At 42.1% G+C, this 22,446-nt stretch overlaps 1 protein-coding gene across 3 annotated transcripts; it reads right to left on the bottom strand.

Annotated features, from left to right (window-relative positions):
* Nucleotides 1-9,894: 9,894 nt before the first annotated feature.
* On the bottom strand, nucleotides 9,895-22,158 carry LOC127414344 (E3 ubiquitin-protein ligase RNF19B-like). 3 transcript variants are annotated; one of them, XM_051652326.1, is made up of 5 exons: nucleotides 21,991-22,158; nucleotides 21,341-21,441; nucleotides 16,517-16,687; nucleotides 16,245-16,398; nucleotides 9,895-11,252 (listed from the first exon to the last, which is right to left on the bottom strand). In XM_051652326.1, exons 1-5 carry the CDS (start codon nucleotides 22,067-22,069, stop codon nucleotides 11,200-11,202), a joined length of 558 nt encoding a protein of 185 aa, XP_051508286.1. In that variant the 5' UTR covers nucleotides 22,070-22,158; the 3' UTR covers nucleotides 9,895-11,199. The 3 variants fall into 3 exon arrangements, with proteins under 3 accessions (XP_051508286.1, XP_051508275.1, XP_051508268.1); XM_051652308.1 differs by lacking the exon at nucleotides 9,895-11,252 and having other exon boundaries at nucleotides 13,725-16,398; XM_051652315.1 differs by lacking the exons at nucleotides 16,517-16,687; nucleotides 21,341-21,441; nucleotides 21,991-22,158 and having other exon boundaries at nucleotides 16,245-16,381.
* Between the last annotated feature and the right edge of the window lie 288 nt (nucleotides 22,159-22,446).

Genomic DNA, 22,446 nt, shown 5'->3' with positions numbered 1-22,446 from the left:
ACAGCTTGTGCATTGCCAGCATGTCACAACATTAATTGCAATTAAGTATTGAATCTTGTACAGAAAAGAACACTTTTTTATTTCTATATGCCTCTACAATCTTTAAATGTGTTTATGTGTTTAAAAAGGTTTTATCAACAGATCACACACAACCACTTTGTTCTCTTAAATTTGATGTTTCACTTATTACTGTATAAGTTTTTCATACACAGTACTGTCTGTACAATATTACTTAATTCATAGCTGGGCACCAGTTAAGTATAATATACCTATGTATTTACTACATCATGCCTGTTTCCGACTTGACAGCTTACTTTACACCAAATCCTGTTTAAAGTTTTTTCCACAAATATGTTTAACCAGAATTTGGCACATAGTATGTGTACTTTGGCACTGTCCTGCTTCAATTAAATGTTGCTAGCTTCCTAATTTTTTGGGATACAGCCTGTCCCCTGACACACTAGTATCTGTACCGGACAGCAGTTTGTTGATGATCTGAGGTATGCTATGGGCTGTTGCTGACCAGACAGTGAAAGTGATTGATGGTCAACGGCTCCAGCCAGACATTGGACTCGCATATCCATATTTTTCAATTATGAAGGATCGATTGTCTCAAGTGACACAGGACACTCAGACAAAGAATGATACAACCCAATTGTTAATACTGCGGAGCTGTCGGGAAATGTTATTCCAGACGGCTCATTATAACCCGATAGCAGGTCACTTAGGGCAGGAAAAGACACTGAACCATCTAATGGCCCGTTTCTAATGGCCGTGCATTCGCGGATGTTCGCAGGTGGTATGCAGCATGCCGTGAATGTCAGCTGGTGAATCTGCCGGCCACCCCAAGAGCGCCATTGCGCCCCCCTACCATTAATCGAGCTCCTCTTCGAAAGAATTGGTGTGGACCTCGTCGGGCCATTAGAGCGGATGGCATGCGGACATTGCTTTGTATTGGTTCTGGTGGACTATGCAATGCGATATCCGGAAGCAGTGCCTCTATGCAACATTTCAGTGTGAAGTGTTGCAGAGGCAGTCTTCAGAATTATCTCCCGAGTGGGGATTCCGAAAGAAATCCTCACTGATCAGGGCACTATGTTTATGCCACGTACACTACGTGAACTGTACGAATTATTGGGGATTCAATCGATTCAGAACAGCGTTTGCCACCCCCAAACAGACAATCAGCTTGGTCAATCAGTTTAATCAGACCCTAAAGAATATGATTCCTAAGTTCATGCACGCAGACACTTGGAATAGGGACAAGTGGCTCAAACCCCTATTATTTGCAGTACGAGAGGTCCCGCAAGCCTCCATGGGTTTCTCCCCATTTTAATTATTGTACGTGCTTCGATGTCCCTAGACTCAGCACGGCCACGACATGGTGTGGCACCTCGAGCTCCGCCCCGCCGTGAGGCCCCACCTGCTGGTACGTCCGACAACATTGTCCCTTTGGTCCCCCTTGCGCTGAACTTGGATGCGTGGCTTGCGCTTTCCAATCCGTCACGATGGCTGGTCCAGACCGTCCGACTCGGCTACGCGATTAGTTCGCCAGGCATCCACTTCATCTTGGTGAAGGACAAAAACACTGCTAACTTGCACGCGGAGATCGCCACTCTCCTACGGAAGGGTGCGATAGAACCTGTCCCTCCGGCTGAGATGAAGAAGGGGTTTTACAGCCCCTAATTCATTGTCCCCAAAAAAAAAAAAAAAAGGTGGTGGGTTGCGGCCAATATTGGACCTGCGAGTACTGAACTGGGCTTTACACAGACTCCCGTTCAAGATGCTGACGCAAAAACGCATTCTGGCGAGCGTCCGGCATCAAAATTGGTTTGCGGCGGTAGACCTGAAGGATGCGTAATTCCATGTCTCGATTCTACCTCGACACAGACCCTTCCTGTGGTTTGCATTCGAGGGTCAGGTGTATCAGTACAAGGTCCTCCCTTTCGGCCTGTCCTTGTCTCCTCGTGTCTTCACGAAAGTCGCAGAGGCAGCCCTTGCCCCGTTAAGGGAAGTGGGCATTCGCATTCTCAACTATCTCGACGATTGGCTAATCCTAGCTCATTCTCGGGACATGTTGTGTGCACACAGGGACTTGGTGCTCTCACAACTCAGCCGACTAGGGCTTCGGGTCAACTGGGAAAAGAGCAAGCTCCTCCCGGTTCAGAGCATCTCTTTCCTCGGTTTGGAATTGGACTCAGTCTCTTTGACAGCGCGCCTCAGGAACGAGCGCGCACAGTCGGTGCTGACCTGTTTGAAGGTGTTCAAACAGAAAACAGCGGTTCCACTGAAACTTTTTCAGAGGCTCCTGGGGCATATGGCATCCTCAGCGGTGGCCACTCCGCTTGGGTTGATGCATATGAAACCACTTCAGCACTGGCTTCAGGCTCGAGTCCCGAGATGGGACAGGCACAGGTGGATCTGTTCGCCTCCCATGAATCCTCCCACTGCCCGCTCTGGTACGCCCTGACCGAGGCACCCCTCAGCATAGACACGCTGGCACACAGCTGGCCCCCTGGCCTGCATAAATATGCGTTTCCCCCAGTGAACCTACTTGCACAGACTCTGTGCAAGGTCAGGGAGGATGAGGAGCATGTCATCCTGGTAGCACCCTACTGGCCCACTCAGACGTGGTTCTCAGACCTCACGCTCCTCACGACAGCCCCCCCGGTGAATTCCCCTGTGGAAGGACCTTCTTTCTCAGGGACGGGGCACCATCTGGCACCCGTGACCAGCCCTCTGGAATCTCCATGTCTGGCCCCTGGAAGGGACGTGGAAGACTTAAGGGGTCTACCACCCGCGGTGGTAGACATGATCACTCAGGTTAGGGCCCCCTCTACGAGGCGCCTGTTTGCCTTTAAGTGGCGTCTGTTCGCTAAGTGGTGTTCTTCCCAATGGGAAGACCCCAGAAATGCGCAGTCGGATCAGTGCTTTCCTTTCTGCAAGAGAGGTTGGAAGGGCGGCTGTCCCCTTTCACCTTGAAGGTGTATGTTGCTGCTATAGCAGCACACCACGACACAGTCCATGGTAAGTCCTTAGGGAAGCACGACCTGATCATCAGGTTCCTGAGAGGTGCCAGGAGGCTGAATCCCTCCAGACCGCGCCTCGTTCCCTCATGGGACCTCTCTGTAGTTCTTCAGGGTCTACAGAGAGCCCCCTTTGAGCCTTTGCAGTCAGCTGAGCTTAAGGCACTCTCTTTGAAGACTGCCCTCCTGACTGCGCTCACTTCCATCAAGAGGGTAGGAGACGTGCAAGCGTTCTCTGTCAGCGAAATGTGCCTGGAGTTCAGTCCGTGCTACTCTCACATGATCCTGAGACCCCGACCGGGCTATGTGACTGAGGTTCCCACGAACCCTTTTAGGGACCAGGTGGTAAACCTGCGAGCGCTGCCCCAGGAGGAGGCAGACCCAGCCCTGTTGTTGCCGTGTCCGGTGCATGCTTTACGCATCTATCTGGATCGCACGCAGAGCTTTAGGATCTCTGAGCAGCTCTTTGTCTGCTTTGGTGCACAGCGGAAAGGAAGCGCTCTCTCCAAGCAGAGGATCGCCCACTGGCTCATTGACGCCAATGCTATGGCATGTCACGCCCAGGACGTGCCGCCCCGGTAGGGCTACGAGCCCATTCTACCAGGGGTGTAGCGGCCTCCTGGGCCCTGGCCAGGGGTGCCTCTCTAACAGACATTTGCAGAGCAGCAGGCTGGGCAACATCCAACACCTTTGCAAGGTTCTACAATCTCCGGGTGGAACTGGTTTCGTCCCAGGTAGTGGCACGCAATACAAGTGGATAATCCCGGGATAGCCGGCCGGGTGTATCGCTTGCACATAGCGCCTTTTCACCTCCTCTGAGCTGAAGATGTGCACCATTAATTCCCAGTAGTGTTCACAAACTATGTTCCCTGGTTGACTTCCTCTGAGCCCTGTGGCAGTCGAGTTTTCAGAGAGACTCACTGCCAGCCCAGTACACGTGCTAACTAAGAGCCCTGTTCTGGGGTAGGTGCTCCGCATGAGGTGGTTCCCTGTAAGGTAACCCCATGCGATATATATATTCCGCTAATTCGTTTCCCTGTTGGCAAACTGCATCTTCCTTGGGCAGAGCCCCTCTGCCACAGACTCCATGTTTGTAGTAACTCCTCCCCCATTGGGTAGGATCTACCATGAGACTCTCCACATGATCGGCAAGACCATGTGACGTATTTTTTCCACTTAAATATCCCCCCTCTCTTTGGGTGAGGTGTGGTCTCCGTGGTGTCCTCCCCTTGGGAGGGACACCCCCCGACTAGACCTGGTGGCCCAGTCGGATAATCCCCCTTCTTTTTTAGGGAGTGGAAAAAAGAAGGGGAAAAGAGGCCACGACTGGGTTAGCCTGTCTCTTTCTTTTGGGTAGTCGGTCCTCAAAGGGCCGTTCGACACTCAGAACTATGTTGGGGGAGGTTATGTGTCGGCCTGGTGCGCTGGCTATGAGGCACACAGTGGTCTGCCCATCACACACCGCCAGTTCACATAACACAGTTCGGCCAGTTGTGGCTTTTCGTATAGGTACCCCTAGTGTCACTACATCGACACAACGTCGAGTGAGTGACAGATAGGGAACGTTCTGGTTACTTGTGTAACCTCCGTTCCCTGATGGAGGGAACGAGATGTTGTGTCCCTCCTGCCACAACGCTGAACTACCCGCTGAAATGGCCGGACCTTGTCTCGGCTCCTCAGCATAAAACCTGAATGAGTGGTTGCATACCAGCTCCTTTTATACCCGTATGTCCGGGGGAGTGGCATGTAAATACCATTCGCCAATTTTCATTGGCCTTTTATCAAAGACCAGAGGTGTCTCGGGCTCCCAAGAGTGACCCCCAATGTCACTACATCGACACAACGTCTCATTCCCTCCATCAGGGAATGGAGGTTATGCAAGTAACCAGGACGAATCCCACAGTGACTAGGCCAGCCTGGTGGTGCTGGTTTCGAAGAGTGACTGCTCGGTCCGGTTCTGGTGTGGATTATAGAAAAGTCAATGCGGTGTCTATATTTGATGCGCACCCAATGCCACGGATTGATGAACTGCTCGAACGGTTAGGAGTGGCTTGCTTTTATTCGACACTGGATTTAACAAAGGGATACTGGCAGATCCCCTTAACTCCCATGTCCCGTGAAAAGATGGCATTTTCCACACTTTTTGGATTACACCAATTTGTGATGCTTCTTTTCGGTTTGTTCAGGGCCCCGGCTATGTTTCAGTGGCTCATGGACCAAATCCTCAGACCAAACACTGCTTATGGCAATGCCTATCTGGATGATATCATCATTTACAGTAATGATTGGCAGCTGCACCTGCAGCATCTGAGGGCAGTCCTGAGGTCATTGAGATGGGCGGGACTCATGGCAAACCCAAAGAACTGCGCAACTGGGCGGGTGGAAGTATGGTATCTGGGCTTCCACTTGGGTCACAGGCAGGTGCGGCCCCAAATTGATAAAACTGCAGTGATTGCAGCCTGCCCAAGACCTAAGATCAAAAAGGAGGTGAGACAGTTCCTGGGGCTGGCTATTATCTTTGGTTTGTGCCTAACTATTTGACCGTCACCAGCCCGCTGACTGATCTTACAAAAAGGTGGCACCAAAAAGACGTGTCAGTAGTTGTTCCCTGTGGGTGAAAGCTGCACTTTGCGGCAGGCTGTTATTGCACTCTCCTGACTTCTCTCTCCCTTTTATCTTGCAGATGGACACATCGGACAGGGGGTTGGGGGCGGTACTGTCCCAGGGGGAGGAGCGGTCCGTGCTGTACATTAGATGGAAACTCCCATTGGGGGAGAACAGGTACAGCACTATTGAGAAGGAATATTTGGCCATCAAGTGGGTGGTCCTCACTCTTCAGAACAATCTGTTGGGGCATGCTTTCACCCTCAGTTTGGACCATGCCCAACTCCAGTGGCTCCACTGCATGAAGGATGCCAACGCGCGGATCACCTGTTGGTATCTAGCTCTCTAGCCTTTTAACTTCGAGGTGGTCCACAGGCCAGGGCGCAGATGGCCGTTGCGGAATTTCTCTCCAGAAAATGGGGGGGTCGGGGATGGTAAGTGACAGGCCGGATGGCTCCCCGGCCTGAGTCGGGCAATTGGGGTATGTGGTGATGGGTGCTTGCCCGAGCGACGTCTGTAGAGCACAAGGCTGGGAGAATAAGAGCGGTAAGGATAGACACCTGTGGGAAATAATCTCTAACAGCTGTTAGTGTTTGCAGTGAGAGCTGAGAGGGATAAAAGGGGCAGTCCAGACCGCTAGAGGGGGGAGAGAGTGACACACGAAGCTGTCTGTTATGTTAAGTTTAAAAGCTATCCGTTTGTGTTAAGATGAAAAGTGTTGGGAATAAAGAGATTTACGTTGGATTATTTATCCGGCTCCTGCTTCCTCCTTCGAAGAGAACTAGTGAACTGTCACAAAACACTAGGGGTAAAATGAAAGGTTATGAAAGTTGCCTACTGTCCTGCTCTATTGAATGACTCTGGTTTTGTGACTATGTTTTTCAACAAAAAAGCTATTACAAAAAGAAGGTTAATTTTGGACATACAGTTCCTTATTCAACCACTAGGGGTAAAACGAATGGTTGTGAAGGTTGCGCACTGTCCTCCTCTATTGAATGACGCTGGTTTCGTGCCTCTATGTCCTTCAACAAAAAAGCTATTATAAAAAGGTTTATATTTGACATGCAGTTCACACACCAAGCTATTACAACAAAAAAGGGATATTTGCACTTTCTCCACGGTCCCTTACCGCTACGACAATTGGAACTCTTCCTAAGGTAAGTCACATTGCGACAGCTTTTGCAGGTCAATGCTCATAATATCGAGCGAAAATAATGAAAACAAGCTTGTGGAATATTATTAGATTTCCATGTTTTACAGTAATACTATTTTGGAAAGTAGGCTATTTGCTAAGCTGTATAAGAATTATCGCCATTTATTGCTGAATGTGTCTGGAATATCAAAAACAAAACTATCTTAACCCAGCCATTCTCTTAAAATTGGGAAAGATTTACCAGACCATGGTGGTTGGAATAGAAGGGGATTTAAAAAAAAAAAAAAAAACTAATGTTGCGAATTCTGAGGAAGAATTCAATAAAATGACTGTTTTGGAATTCAAAAAGAATTTTGCAGAAAAATTGCCGGGTCAAGCAGATGAGGGCGAACATTAAACAAAATGCAGTTAAATATAGGCTATTGCGTGTGTTCGGGCTATTCCCTTGCCTTACCACTGATGATCCATCGTCTCTGAGACTGCTCTACACAGATAATGATAATGACAGACAATGATACGTTTTCAGACCACCAAATTAAGGATCGTTCCACTCTCTTCCTGTTCTTGACTGTGGTCAGGCCAGCCTCCATTTGGAAAAACATGGTCAAGCTAGCCCCCACGCTGTTTGCGGTATGCATATACACTATGCATTACGGTAAGAGCGTGTAAGAACTGATTTCAAAATAAAGGTGACCTTCCAGTGAATGTCATTTCACATTCAGTCAGTCAGTCGGTCAATAACGAATGAATGAAAAAATAAATAACTACATAAAACAAAACGAATAAATATTAAACAAAAAATAAACTATTTTAATAAAAAAATAATGCCTGCAAACTTAATAATAAATGAATAATAAAGAATACATTTCCAAAGACCATCTCACTTTTAAGCACCAAAATGACAGACTGTCATTAAGAAACTTCCTGTTTTAAAAGAACAGTTTCACTTCAGAGTGATAGTACACCACCTCAGAGTGCCACTCACACAATGTCAGGGCAGTCTAATGTTGAATTTCAAAATTAAAGCCCTCTAAAATGTCACATATAAGATGTGTTTTCTATAAATTCAGATAGATATTTAAAGGAAACTGCCTGTTTCCAAAGAACAATTTCACTTCAGAGTGTTAGTACACCACCTCAGAGTGTCACTTACACAATGTCAGGGCAGTCTGATGTTGAATTTAAAAATTAAAGCCCTCTAAAATGTAATATATATGCTGTGTTGCTTCTATATTCAGATAAATATTAAAAGGAAACTCCCTGTTTCCAAAGAACAATTTCACTTCAAGGTGATACTACACCACCTCAGAATGCCACTCACACAATGTCAGGGCAGTCTGATGTTGAATTTAAAAATTAAAGCCCTCTAAAATGTCATATACATGCTGTGTTTTCTATAAATTGAGATAGATATTAAAAGGAAACTCCATTTCCAAACAACAGTTTCACTTCTGTGTGATAGTACACCATCTCAGAGTGTCACTTACACAATGTCAGGGCAGTCTGATGTTGAATTTAAAAATTAAAGCCCTCTAAAATGCCATATATATGCTGTTCCTTCTACACTCAGATATGAAAAGGAAACTCCCTGTTTCTAAAGAACAGTTTCACTTCACACAATGTCAGGACTGTCTGTTGTTGAATTTAAAAATTAAAGCCCTCTAAAATGTCATATATATGCTGAAACTCTTTGTTTCCAAAGAACAGTTTTACTTCAGAATGATAGTACACCACCTCAGAGTCACTCACACAATATCAGGGCAGTTTGATGTTGAATTTCAAAATTAAAGCCCTATAAAATGTCATATACATGCTGTGTTTTCTATGAATTCAGATATATATTTAAAGGCAACTCCTTATTTCCAAAGAACAATTTCACTTCAGGATGACAGTACACCACCTCAGAGTGTCACTCGCACAATGTCAGGGCAGTCTGATGTTGAATTTCAAAATTAAAGCCTTATAAAATGTCATATACATGCTGTGTTTTCTATAAATTCAGATAGATATTAAAAGGAAACTCCTTGTTTCCAAAGAATGGTTTCACTTCAGAATTATAGTACACCACATCAGAGTATTGCTCACACAATGTCAGGACTGTCTGATGTTGAATTTCAAAATCAAAGCCCTATAAAATGTCATATACATGCTGCGGTTTCTATAAATTCAGATAGATATTTAAAGGAAACTCCTTGTTTCCAAAGAACAAATTCACTTCAGAATGATAGTACACCACCTCAGAGTGTCACTCACACAATATCAGGGCAGTCTGATGTTGAATTTCAAAATTAAAGCCCTATAACATGTCATATACATGCTGTGTTTTCTATAAATTCAGATAGATATGAAAAGGAAACTCCTTGTTTCCAAAGAACAGTTTCACTTCAGAATGATAGTACACCACCTCAGAGTGTCACCCACACAATGTCAGGGCAGTCTGATGTTGATTTCAAAATTAAAGCCCTCTAAAATGTCATATACATGCATTGTAAAGTGTTCAAATGTCACTTTGTGTACTTTAGGATTAAATATGCTAATTTATAATAATAATGCAATCTAAATATTGAACTCAAATAATATTAAAAAGTATAAATATTTAGCCCAGGGGTCACTCTAATCAGGAAAATGAATGACACCATTTAAAATATGCAAATGAGTTCCATATCATGGGTGATGTCAAACAATGGTGAAAGCAGTCTTTTTTTTTTTTTTTTTTTTTTTTACGAAGTTGAACTGAATGAGATAAACGTGCACGCAGGACCCAATGAACACACGAAGGGTGATATAACAAGTCTTAATATTTCAGTAATAACTTAAGGCACCATTTTGGGGGACATAAACATTTATTGAACAACACTAGACATGTCTTATGAGGCTGTATAAGTGTATTATCTCAGTTCTCAATTCCGTTATGCTATTAATTATTTACTTTAACAATATGATATTTTCTTGTATAGCTCTTATATCCATGTAATAATGCTGTTGAAAGTGAAAGCAATTTTATACTCCCTTAACTGGATGTATTTTAAATATATATATATATATATATATATATATATATATATATATATATATATATATATAAAATGCCTAAATGCCATTTATAGCCTAAATACCAAACAATTACAACAAAAAGATTTTTCAGTAGATGTTAAATGCACAAAGCCACTGCTGATGGGCGTGACTTCTAAGAACGACCGTCCATATATCGAAAATGTTTATCAAGGATCAGAATCAGAATCAGCTTTATTGCCAAGTATGCTTACACATACAAGGAATTTGTCTTGGTGACAGGAGCTTCCAGTGTACACAATGCAAAAACAATACAAAAACAGCAGCAAGACATAGATAATAATAAAAAATAAAAAATAGTTATACACATACGTACATACACACACAGACACACACATACATACATACACACATACACATACGTAGTGCAATCTAATACAAATCTGTTATCTGTTATGTACAGTGCAAATACAAATCTGTTATGTACAGTGCAAATTTTTATTTATTTTTTTCAGAGGAATGAAATGGCAGAAGAGGTTGGATGTGTTGGATAAATATAAAAAAAAGACTAAACTATGTATTGCACATAGTTATTGCTCAATAGGGCAATTTAACCATTCATGAGATGGATAGCCTGAGGGAAAAAACTGTTCCTGTGCCTGACGGTTCTGGTGCTCAGAGCTCTGAAGTGTCGGCCAGAAGGCAACAGTTCAAAAAGGTAATGGGCAGGGTGAGTGGGGTCCAGAGTGATTTTTACAGCCTTTTTCCTCACTCTGGAAGTGTATAGTTCTTGAAGGGGGGGCAGGGGGCAACCAATAATCTCAGCAGTCCAAACTGTCCTTTGTAGTCTTCTGATGTCTGATTTCGTAGCTGAACCAAACCAGACAGTTACTGAAATGCAGAGGACAGACTCAATGACTGCTGAGTAGAACTGTATCAGCAGCACTTGTGGCAGGTTGAACTTCCTCAACTGGCGAAGGAAGTACAACCTCTGCTGGGCCTTTCTCACAATGGAGTCAATGTGTGTCTCCCACTTCAGGTCCTGTGAGATGGTAGTGCCCAGGAACCTGAATGACTCCACTGCTGCCACAGTGCTGTTTAGAATGGTGAGGGGGGTCAGTGTTGGGGTGTTCCTCCTAAAGTCCACAATCATCTCCACCATTCTAAGCGTGTTCAGCTCAAGGTTGTTTTGACTGCACCAGACAGCCAGCTGTTCAAACTCCCTTCTGTATGCAGATTCATCGTCATCTCGGATGAGGCCGATGACAGTGGTGTCATCTGCAAACTTCAGGAGCATGACAGAGGGGTCCTTGATGATGCAGTCATTAGTGTAGAGGGAGAAGAGTAGTGGGGAGAGCACACATCCCTGGGGGGCACCAGTGCTGATTGTACATATGCTGGAAGTTAGTTTCCCATCTCACAAGCTGCTGCCTGTCCATCAGAAAGCTTGTAATCCTCTGACAGATAGACATGGGAACAGAGATCAAATGAATACATGACGTTGGTCTAAACTGCATTGATTCAATCTGATCGATTATCCCATTGCGTTTTTAAATCTGCCATTTATTCAAAACAAAGCTAGCATTTCTATGTCTTTATGGTAGTTTTTAAACTATTTTGCAAAGTGCAGTGCACCATCTGCGAACCCCATAAGCAATGGCGTAGATTTGGTTTGAACATTGAGAATGATAACACACATATGCACACGCACACATCCCCAATTCAATGCATACTCTTAAATATTTATATACTGTATCATATCAAACATTCAGAAAAAGCAGTAGGGTTAATGTTTCAGAAAAAAATTTACCCTTTCAGAAAATTACAAATCTTACCTGCTCATCTGAAATGCCTGTCTGCTTTCCTCGCCATGAAAAACAACTGATCATTTCTATGGACACCTTTAACATCTTCACTGACTCTACATGAGACTCATGTGATGTATTTCATGTTTTCTAAATTCATACGTAAGTTTTGTGTGGGTAACAGACCTACAGACCGAAATTGTACGTTGTCAGCCACTGACTGTCTTGTGAGTTTTATTCCTGCAGGGGGTGCTTGACCCTTCAAAACCAAATCCTCCATTCATCCACATTTAAATCTAAGAACACTTTATATCCATTTGGAGACATTTTACACTGGATAATATTTTTTAATAAAAACTGATAATTGCAAGGATTTATAAGTATGGACTGTACTTTTATAATCTAATCTTGTTATTGAGGTCTGACTTTTTTGCTTATTTAAAACTGCTTGAACCTATGTGTATGCAGAATTTTTTTTTCTCTCACTTACACATACTACTTTTTGTATATATTGTTCTCTTTGTATTGTAATGCATGTTCATGTACACTGGCGGCCAAAAGTTTGGAATAATGTAAAGATTTTGCTCTTATGGAAATAAATTGGTACTTTTATTCACCAAAGTGGCATTCAACTGATCACAGTGTATAGTCAGGACATTAAAAACATGACAAATCACTATTACAATTTGAAAAAAAAATTCAGGACTTCTTAAACTACTTCAAAGAGTTCTCATCAAAAAATCCTCCACGTGCAGTAATGGCAGCTTTGCAGATCCTTGGCATTCTAGCTGTGAGGAGGCAGGCGAGGAATGAGGATCTAAATGCAGCTTTTAATGGAAACCAAAGATAAACAAAGTACTCAGAATAAAACGAAACAAAACACAGGAAACCAGGCACAGAACTTGATAACACATGTGCCTGGTTTCCCGTATTTTGTTTAATTTTATTCTGAGTATTTTGTTTATCTTTGGTTTCCATTAAAAGCTGCATTTAGATCCTCATTCCTCGCCTGCCTCCTCATAGAAAAACTGACCCAGAAATGGATCTAGCGGCCATCAGGATTCTACTCCTTCAGCAAGTGGACCGTCCAGTTGAGGATCACGCCCGTGAGTTTTTAGAGCTGGCAAATTTAGTGCCGCTCTCTGGTGGTTTTCTTCCGGGCCGGTCTGAATAGTGCACTGAGGGAACTCATGGACGCTCGGTGATTATGTGGAGAAGGCTCTGGAATTTAGCAGTTCCCCTTATACAGTGGATTATGGCAGGAACCCCGGGCCAAAACCTGCATCCACGGCCCCTGTCTCAAAGCCTTCCACGGCCCCTGTCTCCAAGTTGTATGATCTGCCACTCAAAAATTGTCTGCGCCCATGCCTGCCACGGTCAACGAGCCAATGCCCACGCCTGCCACGGTCAACGAGCCAATGCCCACGCCTACCACGTCCAACGAGTTGCCAGCCTCGTTCATCCCGGAGCCAGCGTTGCCAGCCTCATCCATCCCAGAGCCAGCGTTGCCAACTTAGGCCATCCAGAGGAGGAGGAAGAGAAGAAAAGTTTCCGTTCCCAAGTCTCTTCCCATGTACACGACCACGGAGGTCGTTCCCGAGTCTCATCCCATGTTCACGACCACGGAGGTCGTTTCCGTGTCTCTGCCCATGTTCACGACCACAGAGGTCATTCCCGAGTCTCATCCCATGCCCACGACTATAGAGGTCGTTCCCGAGTCTCATCCCATGTTCATGACCATGGAGGTCTTTCCGAGTCTCTTCCCATGTTCACGACCATGGAGGTCATTTCCCATTCATCAAGGACTCTTTGTCTCGAGCCTCCAACGGTTCCGCCTTCCACGGCTTGGCCCCTTGAGCCTCCCACAGCTCCGTCTTCCACGGCTCCGCCCCCAGAGTCTTCCACGTCTCCGCCCCCAGAGACTATTTCCCCAGCGGCTCCGCCCCCAGAGACTATTTCCCCAGCAGCTCCGCCCATTCCTCCAGAGACTATTTCCCCAGTGGCTCTGCCCGCTCCCCCAGAGACTATTCCTCCTGCGGCTCCGCCGGCTCCCCCAGAGACTATTCCTCCTGCGGCTCCTCCCGCTCCCCCAGAGACTATTCCTCCTGCGGCTCCTCCCGCTCCCCCAGAGACTGTTCCTCCTGTGGCTCCACCTGCTCCCCCAGAGACTATTCCTCCTGTGGCTCCGCCCGCTCCCCCAGAGACTCCTCCTACAGCGGCTCCGCCGCCTGACCCTGTCCCTGTCCTGCGGCTGCCTCCCAGGCCTCCTGACCCTGTCTCGGCCCTGCGGCCACCTCCCAGGCCTCCTGAACCAGTCCCCACCTTGAGGTCTTCTCCTTGGTCTCCCGGCCATCCGCCTGATCTGCTCTGGTCTTCCTGGTCGCCTATCCATCCGCCTGTTCTGCTCTGGTCTCCTTGGTCTTCTGGCCGTCCGCCTGATCTGCTCTGGTCTCCCTGGTCTCCTGGCTGTCCGCCTGATCTGCTCTGGTCTCCTTGGTCTCCTGGCTGTCCGCCTGATCTGCTCTGGTCTCCTTGGTCACCTGACCGTCCGCCTGATCTGCTCTGGTCTACTTGGTCCTCCGAGCCTGCAGTGTCACCCTGGCTCTCCATCCCTCTGGCTCCGCCTTGCTTTCAAGCCTCCCTGAGTTTGCCTTGTTTCTCTGCTCCCCTTGCCCCTTGTGCCCCTCCAGAACTACCTGTTTTTTCCTCCACACCCCATGGACAATTTGTTTTGTTTTGTTTTTTTGGAGTGTCTGTAATCCGCTCCTTAAAAGGGAGGCTCTGTCACATATTCCCTGTTGTTTGTTTTGACTTTCATGTTGAAATTCTGGTTTAGTTCCCTGTTCCTGTTTCCTGTTAGTTTTGTAGTCCTTTGTAGTTCCTTTTCATGATTGGTTTTCCCCTGATTGTTTCCCCAGGTGTTCCTCATTCCCTTGTTTCACCTTGTGTATTTAAGCCCTTTTTTACCCTGGTTTTTTGTAAGTCTTCATCTGTATTATGCTGTGCTTTGTTCCCTGTGTTTTGTTTCATTATGTTCTGAGTTACCTGGTTTAATTTTGTTTTATTAAAAAAGGCTGCATTTAGATCCTCATTCCTCTCCTGTCTCCTCACACTAGCTGTCAGTTTGTCCAGTTACTCAGGTGACATTTCAACCTAAGCTTCCTATAGCACTTGCCATAGTGTCTTGTCGGGCACTTCTCATGCACCTTACAGTCTAGCTGATCCCACAAAAGCTCAATGGGGTTAAAATCCATAACACTCATTTCCAGTAATCACCCCCTCGCGACTCCAGGGGTGGTAGTAGTCAGCGTACAGCGTACAGGCCCCCCTGCAAACATTTATTATTGTAATGTAGGAAGTTTGACTCACTGATAGATATTATTTAAAAAAAGTGAATGTCATTTAACTTTGTAAATCTCCACTGACATGTTTGCATGACAACATGCAACTGCATCTTGGGGAAATCTGAGTTGAAGATTTACGCACAAGTTTCCAAGTTCAAAATTCAGCTTCAAGTGGCGTTCCATTGCACTTTTGCTAGTAGGAATGGGACGCAGTATAATATGACTGTGCAGTTGCTTTAGTGTTATGAGGTCATCAGCAATATATATAGGTCCGTGATCCAAACATTGGCATGTCACAATCGGTCACAAGATATGCAAGAGCCAATGGCTTTTAACATCACTGATGTTAAACCTCTCATAATGTTTCTTAAGGTGGCAATTTTTTAATGTTTAAATAAGTGTGAGAATGTTATGACAGAGGGGGACAATAACATTATCAAAGAATGGACTGTTTGGTCTGTTCCTCACACAAAGATATCAAATGGCTTCTGCAGACATGGAATATAGTGCATGAATAAAACAATAATTTTATGTTTTATGTGTTTGTTTTTAGTAAATTAATGGAATCCTCCTTAACCAAATGAATAAGACACCTGTGTGATAATTAAAATACATTTTGGTGGCCCAGGACAAAAGTCGCTAGAGAGATGTTTCCTCATGAGTAGGCCCATACGGAATCTGGGGCACTGAATTTTGCAAAAAATTACACAGATTTGGGACACCCATCGTTCACAAATTTTTACACATCCCGCATCACTTGTTTGTTTGTTTATTAAAGATTTTAGCTAATTTGATAATGCTTTTAGCAGACATTAAAACTGCATTATCCTCAACTCAGTTTAAGACATGATACGACCATTGAGAATTCTGCAGATTTTCAAACAAATAAGTGCAGAAAATGCCAAAAATGTCTGCTGATTCCACCTAGGCCTGCCTATGAGAGCCTGTTGTTTTAAGAGATAATTTACAAACTTCTGATTTTTTACAAAGTCATTCATTCTACATCATCTTTATCTCTTCCACACTGGAATTTCAGTCTGACGTGGTGCAACTGAACATACAGTATAAGGGCCACTGTTTGGATTGCAAATATTCTTCAGCTTCAGGCAAAGGAAGCAAAACTCCACCTTGCAACGCTTGCATAAAAGATTTTTACATGCATTGCCATTGTGTTCTAAAAGGAATCCACAATTTGGGCAAGCACGAATTGCAGGGCACTCTATATTACATACATAAGGTAACCTCATATTAATACATTTTGCTAGCTTCTCAACATCTGGGTTGGTACACTCTTCATTACCACAGCGGTCAGAACGAGGACCTGGTCCTGTCCATTCCTCCAGACATTGCCAGCAGAAATGGTATGTCTTCTTTTTTACAGCTGTGCAGATGGTGCATTTCACACAGAGGTTGGTCAGGTCTTTTCGCTCAACATAAGACAGACAGCTTGGACACTTTTGGAGGGAGACATACCAGAAAGTTATTCTCAATTACTTCACATTAACTTAGGGACATAGAGAGAGACATGTAAGTACATGTGTGTATATTTCATAAAATGTTATTTATACTCACTGATTTGAATTCACAGTATTCAGCTGCAGCCATAAGAGCCATATTCTCTTCAAAATGAGCCTGCTCTGCATCACTAAGCACTGCCAATTTCCTGACCTCCAAGTAAGGCCACTCTGCATTACATTTTATAGTACCTTGTATGATAGCTGGGCAATAAAATTTATACTGACCCTGTTTGAAAGAACATAATAAAAAGCAGTTTGAAAATGTTTATGAATAATCAGCTCACAGATTGTGTGCAAGCACACTTTAATCACCCTTTAACCCTTAAATGCATACCTCGTGTCTTTAGTGACCCGGAATCTCATTCCACACCCTGTACCTCATCCATTTTTTTTAATTGTGCCTACACCGTATTCTTCAATCTCTCTCTTATAAATAATCCAACACAAAACATTTTTTTAAATAATGGTTTAAGTGCCAAAAAGTGTATAGGTTTGTTAGAGACCCTAGGTATGTAAGAGTGGTGTTTTGTTTTTGTTTTTTGCACTTCCATAATTTATATTTTTATGATTATTTCATATCTATATAAGTTTACCATCACAGAATATCTATTTCTTTGTTTATTACAAGAGGAATGAGTACTATATTCATACAAATAAATACATCACGTTGATTTTCTGTGCAACATTGAATTAACAACAATGGTGATTTATCAGTATTCCATATGCGTGTACACATACATATTATAAATGCTATTTCTTACTCAAGGTGGCACTCATGTTTCAGTGATTGATTTGAGATACATTTGACATTGCTATTTATTGAAGAAACAACAGGGAAGTAAACTATAGCACCTGAACAGTATGACTATTGCCATTTGGGCGTACAACTGAAATGACGCAAGTTGGTCGTCTATTTAGACTTAGTAAGTGCCTGAAAAAATACTTTTGTAACTTATGTGTAACTTATGTGACTCTTGTGTTCTGTGTAGCTCAATATGTTTTTGACAGCCAGTTGCATCTCAGGAAATTTCAGTGTGAAAGGAATGAATCATGTTCTAGATTTGTCCTGATTTGTTGCATTTTTTTGATATATGAAAAATAAATAATCAAAATATATCAGAATATACACTCACTGGCCACTTAATTAGGTATACCTGTACATCTAATTATTCATGTGATTATCTAATCAGCCAATTGCGTAGCAGCAGTGTAATGTATAAAAACATGCAGCTATGGGTCAGGAGTTTCAGTTAATGTTCACATCAACCATCAGAATGGGGAATTGTTTTTTTTTTTTTTTTTTTTATCTCAGTGATTTAGACTGTGGCATGATTGTCAGTGACAGACGGGCTGGTTTGAGGGTTTCTGTAACTGCTGATCTCCTGGGATTTTCACGTGCAACAGTCTCTACAGTTTATAGAGAATGGTGCAGAAATTCTATTATTTTCTACTTGTCTTGAAAATATTCAGAGGACTTATCTGGGCAATTTGTAGATCCATTTGTGATAGATATATGTGCCGGGTCTCTAAAGACACATGTGAGTTTTTGGTGAAATTCCCATACATTTAAGGGTTAAGCAGATTTTAGCAGATCATTATATTCTATATAAATCACAGTAATAGACAGTTGAAGTCAGAAATGTACATACAACTTAACCAAATACATTTAAACTCGGTTTTTCACAGTTCCTGACATTTTAATCGTAAACATTCCCTGTCTTAGGTTAGGATCACTACTTTATTTTAAAAATGTGAAATGTCAGAATAATAGTAGAATGAATGGTATATTTCAGCTTTTATTTCTTTCATCACATTCCCTGTGGGTCAGAAGTTTACACAAACTTTAAGTATTTGGTAGAATTGATTTTAAATTGTTTAACTTGGGTCAAATGTTTTGGGTAGCTTTCCACAAGCTTCTCACAATAAGTTGCTGGAATTTTGGCCCATTCCTCCAGACAGAACTGGTGTAACTGAGTCAGGTTTGTAGACCTCCTTGCTCACACATGTTTTTTTTTTTTTTTGTTCTACCCACAAATTTTCAATCGGATAGAAGTCAGGGCTTTGTGATGGCCACTCCAATACCTGACTTTGTTGTCTTTAAGCCATTTTGCCACAACATTGGAGGTATGCTACATTCTACGTTCATCTCTAGGAGACAGAATGCATCTCCTTCCTGAGAGGTATGATGGCTGCGGGGTCCCATAGTGTTTATACTTGCATACTATAGTTTGCACAGATGAACATGGTACCTTCAGGCGTTTGGAAATTGCTCCCAAGGATGAACCAGACTTGTGGAGGTCCACAATTTCTTTTTCTGAGGTCTTGGCTGATTTATTTTTATTTTCCCATGATTTAAAGCAAAGCGGCACTGAGTTTGAAGGTAGGCCTTAAAATACATCCACAGCTACACCTCTAATTTATGCCAATTAGCCTATTGGAAGCTAATTGCCTAAAGGCTTTACACCATTTTCTGGATTTTTCCAAGCTGCTTAAAGGCACAGTTAACTTAGTGGATGTAAACTTCTGACCCACTGGAATTGTGATATAATAAATTAAAAGTGAAACAATCTGTCTGTAAACAGTTGTTGGAAAAATTAATTGTGTCATGCACAAAGAAGATGGTTTGCTAATATGAAATCTGTGGAGTGGTTAAAAAAAAGTTTTAATGACTTAAACCTAAGTGTATGTAAACTTTTGACATCAACTGTAAATAAAAAAAATCCCAAAAACATATTTTTCTTATTTTGTTCTCATGAGTCATCTGATATAGTGCCATAAGCAAAACTTTTCAAGGATAAAGCATTGATGTTCATGAGAAAATAGCCCATGGGACTAATTCAGTGCTGTTACGATAATACTGATAGCAGCACAGAATCGTTAGTTTTGCCATATGCTACACAACAATGAGGCATGAAACATATAATTCAGCACAAGAACAGCACAACAAAAAAAAAAATGTTAATATGAGGACAACAGGTCATATCGGATGCTATTAACAGCACAAAAGCATCAACATGCTCAGGGAGGTTCATCAAGGACGTTAAGAGAGAATTTTTTTTCATTTGTAGTATTTTAATAAGATCAAGTACATCTACCTTATCTTGTTCATATTTTGCCTGGATAACCAACTGCACAAAGACCGCTTCTCCAAGTGGGTTTGTCCTTGACTGGAGGTTTATTCATAGGTAAAGGTGTTTTGAATTGTGAAACAGTCTATGGGGCTGTTCACATCAGATACGTTTTTGCATTCATCTTATCTGTTTTTTAATTGTTTTTCTATGTAATCATGCTCTATAGAAATGTCTTTGACCGCTGTGCCATGTCTCGCTGTCTTTCAGCATTTCACACAAAGGAGCCATGTTTTTTATATAGTGTGTCAAGTAAAAAAAGTGTCTTGTGCTGAGAAAAAAAAAGATATGAAAAAATGATTGTTATTAGGAGCCAAGCACCAAAGGTGCATAGGCACCTTTTTGTTGGTTTTATTATTATTATTATGATTATTATTCTTGCATAATGGGAGTTCAAGGCATCCCATAGAACCATATGGTAAAACAAAATTGAGAAACTGATTATGGAGTGTCTGAACTTCAATTTGACCAATTTTGGAGTCAATGTTTCAAACCCTCTAGTGCCACAAACAGTTCAAAGTTGTACTTATGTTTATGACATTTGACCTGAATGGCTTGGCAACAAAAAAAAAAAAAACACATTTTTTTTTTAAATTACAAGAAAATACAAGTAAATGTGAATTACGAAGATATACAACAACACTATAAATACAATTTAAAAATATATGAATTTGACAAGAATGTACTTTATACTAAATCAAAAGCTAAATAAAAATAAGTCTTCAATTTAGATTTAAAAATGGTAATAAGGGGAGGACCTAATGATTTGACCTAAATTCATGGACTTGGTGTCTAAATACCTTGGGTCATGCAGAATTAAATTATATTCATTATTCCTGTGTGCGCCATTTTGTGCGTCAACCATTTTTAGATTTATTGCGAAATGCTGTATTTTATCTACGCTTTGGTGTATCGAAACAAAACTTGGTATGTGTCATCAGCACAATGCTCTGAAGGTACACGAAGTTTGGGACCACCTAGTCAAAGGATATTACAAAATGTTTAGAATTGTTTATAACATTCGATTACTCTAGCCTATTTTCTTGTGCCCGGTCTTCATGCATTCCTTGGGTTGGGTCATAGAAAGGACAATCATACCAATTTTGCCATGGTTGGCCACATTTCCTGTCTGCCATTTTGAATTTCATTGCAAACCTACTTGCCCATTGTACAAAGGGGACACTGTTTGTTCCTGGCAGGCAGCAGATGCCCTAACCCCGCCTCCACCCTAATCCTAACCATATGGAGCCAGTAAAGCTGAGTACCCTATACCAGGAACAACCTGAGGCATCTTTCTCCCATCACAAAGCTACTTTTTCTGAACTCCGAACAATGCTGGCCTAAAGTTATTGAGATCTTTTTTGGTAGGCCAAACTGTTTGCATGTAACTCAACAATAAATGTGATGGCAAAAGATGCAATAAATAAATAAACAATAACCTTAGACATTATTTCAGTAACACTTTGGTATTGTATGAGTCAGTGCCTTTATCACACCACATTAATTTGGTGATAGTTTCACCTTTTTGTCAAAAGTTATATAGAATTTAATTTTACGTTTTATGGCTTTTAAACAACCATAAATATGACATTTCTGGTGATACTTTGTTGCAATCAGATTTTGCCATTTTTGCAGTTGGTGTGCTTGGCCCCTGTAATTGCTGCTTGCAGCTATATTAATATTTATTATAATTCTTATTATTATTCAAAATAATAAAAATAATCTTGCCCCACAGAGAATGAGTGGCCTACCTGGTCCAGCAAACTGCGACACCAAGCAGTCAATGATTCTGGGGACACAGCATGGCCACAGGACATTTCTGCTCTCATAATGCTGAGGTCATCATCTAAGGCTAAAAAACACTAATATTAGCCTACTCAGCAATTAACTAAACTGTCATATTTCCATGAAATATATAATTTATGTATATTTGTATAAACAGGCTGAGTTGAGGCCATGAGCAATTGTAACGTTTTTCTTTTTTTTTTTTTCGTTGTATTTTTTGTTTGTTTGGGGTTTTTTGTGCATTTTTCTTTATAACTCGGAGACTACTACAAAACATGTTTAGATAAATGAAACATTTATAGGCATATAAACCAAGAGTAATACTACAATAAAATAAATGTATAAAGAATTCAATACAAGAAGTCAGAATGTTACAAATGCCCCCTTTACGACGGTTTCGTCTTAACACAAGACAGAATTAATCGTTTTAAGAGAAGGAATTGTCTCGTTATCGTTAAATAACAACTCTGGCCCATCAATGACGAATGTTATGTTATTAGTAGTAGTATTATTATACATAATAATAATTATCATTACTGGATTTGTCTAACTTTTTTTACGTGAGAAATTATTAGCACGCATTAGCCCCGTCAAAATATGTTGAGGAAAAACTTACTAATGTCGTCTCTTCTTTTGACAAATTTCAGCGTTGCATCATTTACGTCGTACTGTCCACTGCTTTGGTTGTTTTGCATCTTGACGGAGACACTTGTGCGATTCGTCTGGGTAATATGAGCAAGAATGAGAGAACCGAAAGTTGTGGATCAGTATATTAGGCCTACGTCTGAAGTCTACCAATGAGGAATCTGCTTTCAGTTTGCTTAAAAAAAGACAAGCGTTTGTTTTTTGTTTGTTAAGCAAATGGAAAATACAGGTGCATCTCAATAAATTAGAATGTCGTGGAAAAGTTAATTTATTTCAGTAATTCAACTCAAATTGTGAAACTCGTGTATTAAATAAATTCAATGCACACAGACTGAAGTAGTTTAAGTCTTTGGTTCTTTTAATTGTGATGATTTTGGCTCACATTTAACAAAAACCCACCAATTCACTATCTCAAAAAATTAGAATA

This window comes from Myxocyprinus asiaticus, chromosome 2 (assembly GCF_019703515.2).
Source record: "Myxocyprinus asiaticus isolate MX2 ecotype Aquarium Trade chromosome 2, UBuf_Myxa_2, whole genome shotgun sequence".
NCBI classification, from domain to species: Eukaryota; Metazoa; Chordata; class Actinopteri; order Cypriniformes; family Catostomidae; genus Myxocyprinus; species Myxocyprinus asiaticus.
This window is presented reverse-complemented; position numbering and strand designations above follow the sequence as displayed.

Bases quoted from the DNA above. Each gene is read 5' to 3' on its own strand.
- LOC127414344 (XM_051652308.1), bottom strand. From the start codon at position 22,069: ATGCAAAACAACCAAAGCAGTGGACAGTACGACGTAAATGATGCAACG. The intron at 21,442-21,990 runs GTAAGTTTTTCC...AGTGTTTTTTAG, and splicing joins CAAAAGAAGAGACGACATTA to CCTTAGATGATGACCTCAGC. The intron at 16,399-16,516 runs GTGAGTATAAAT...TCCCTCCAAAAG, and splicing joins AATACTGTGAATTCAAATCA to TGTCCAAGCTGTCTGTCTTA.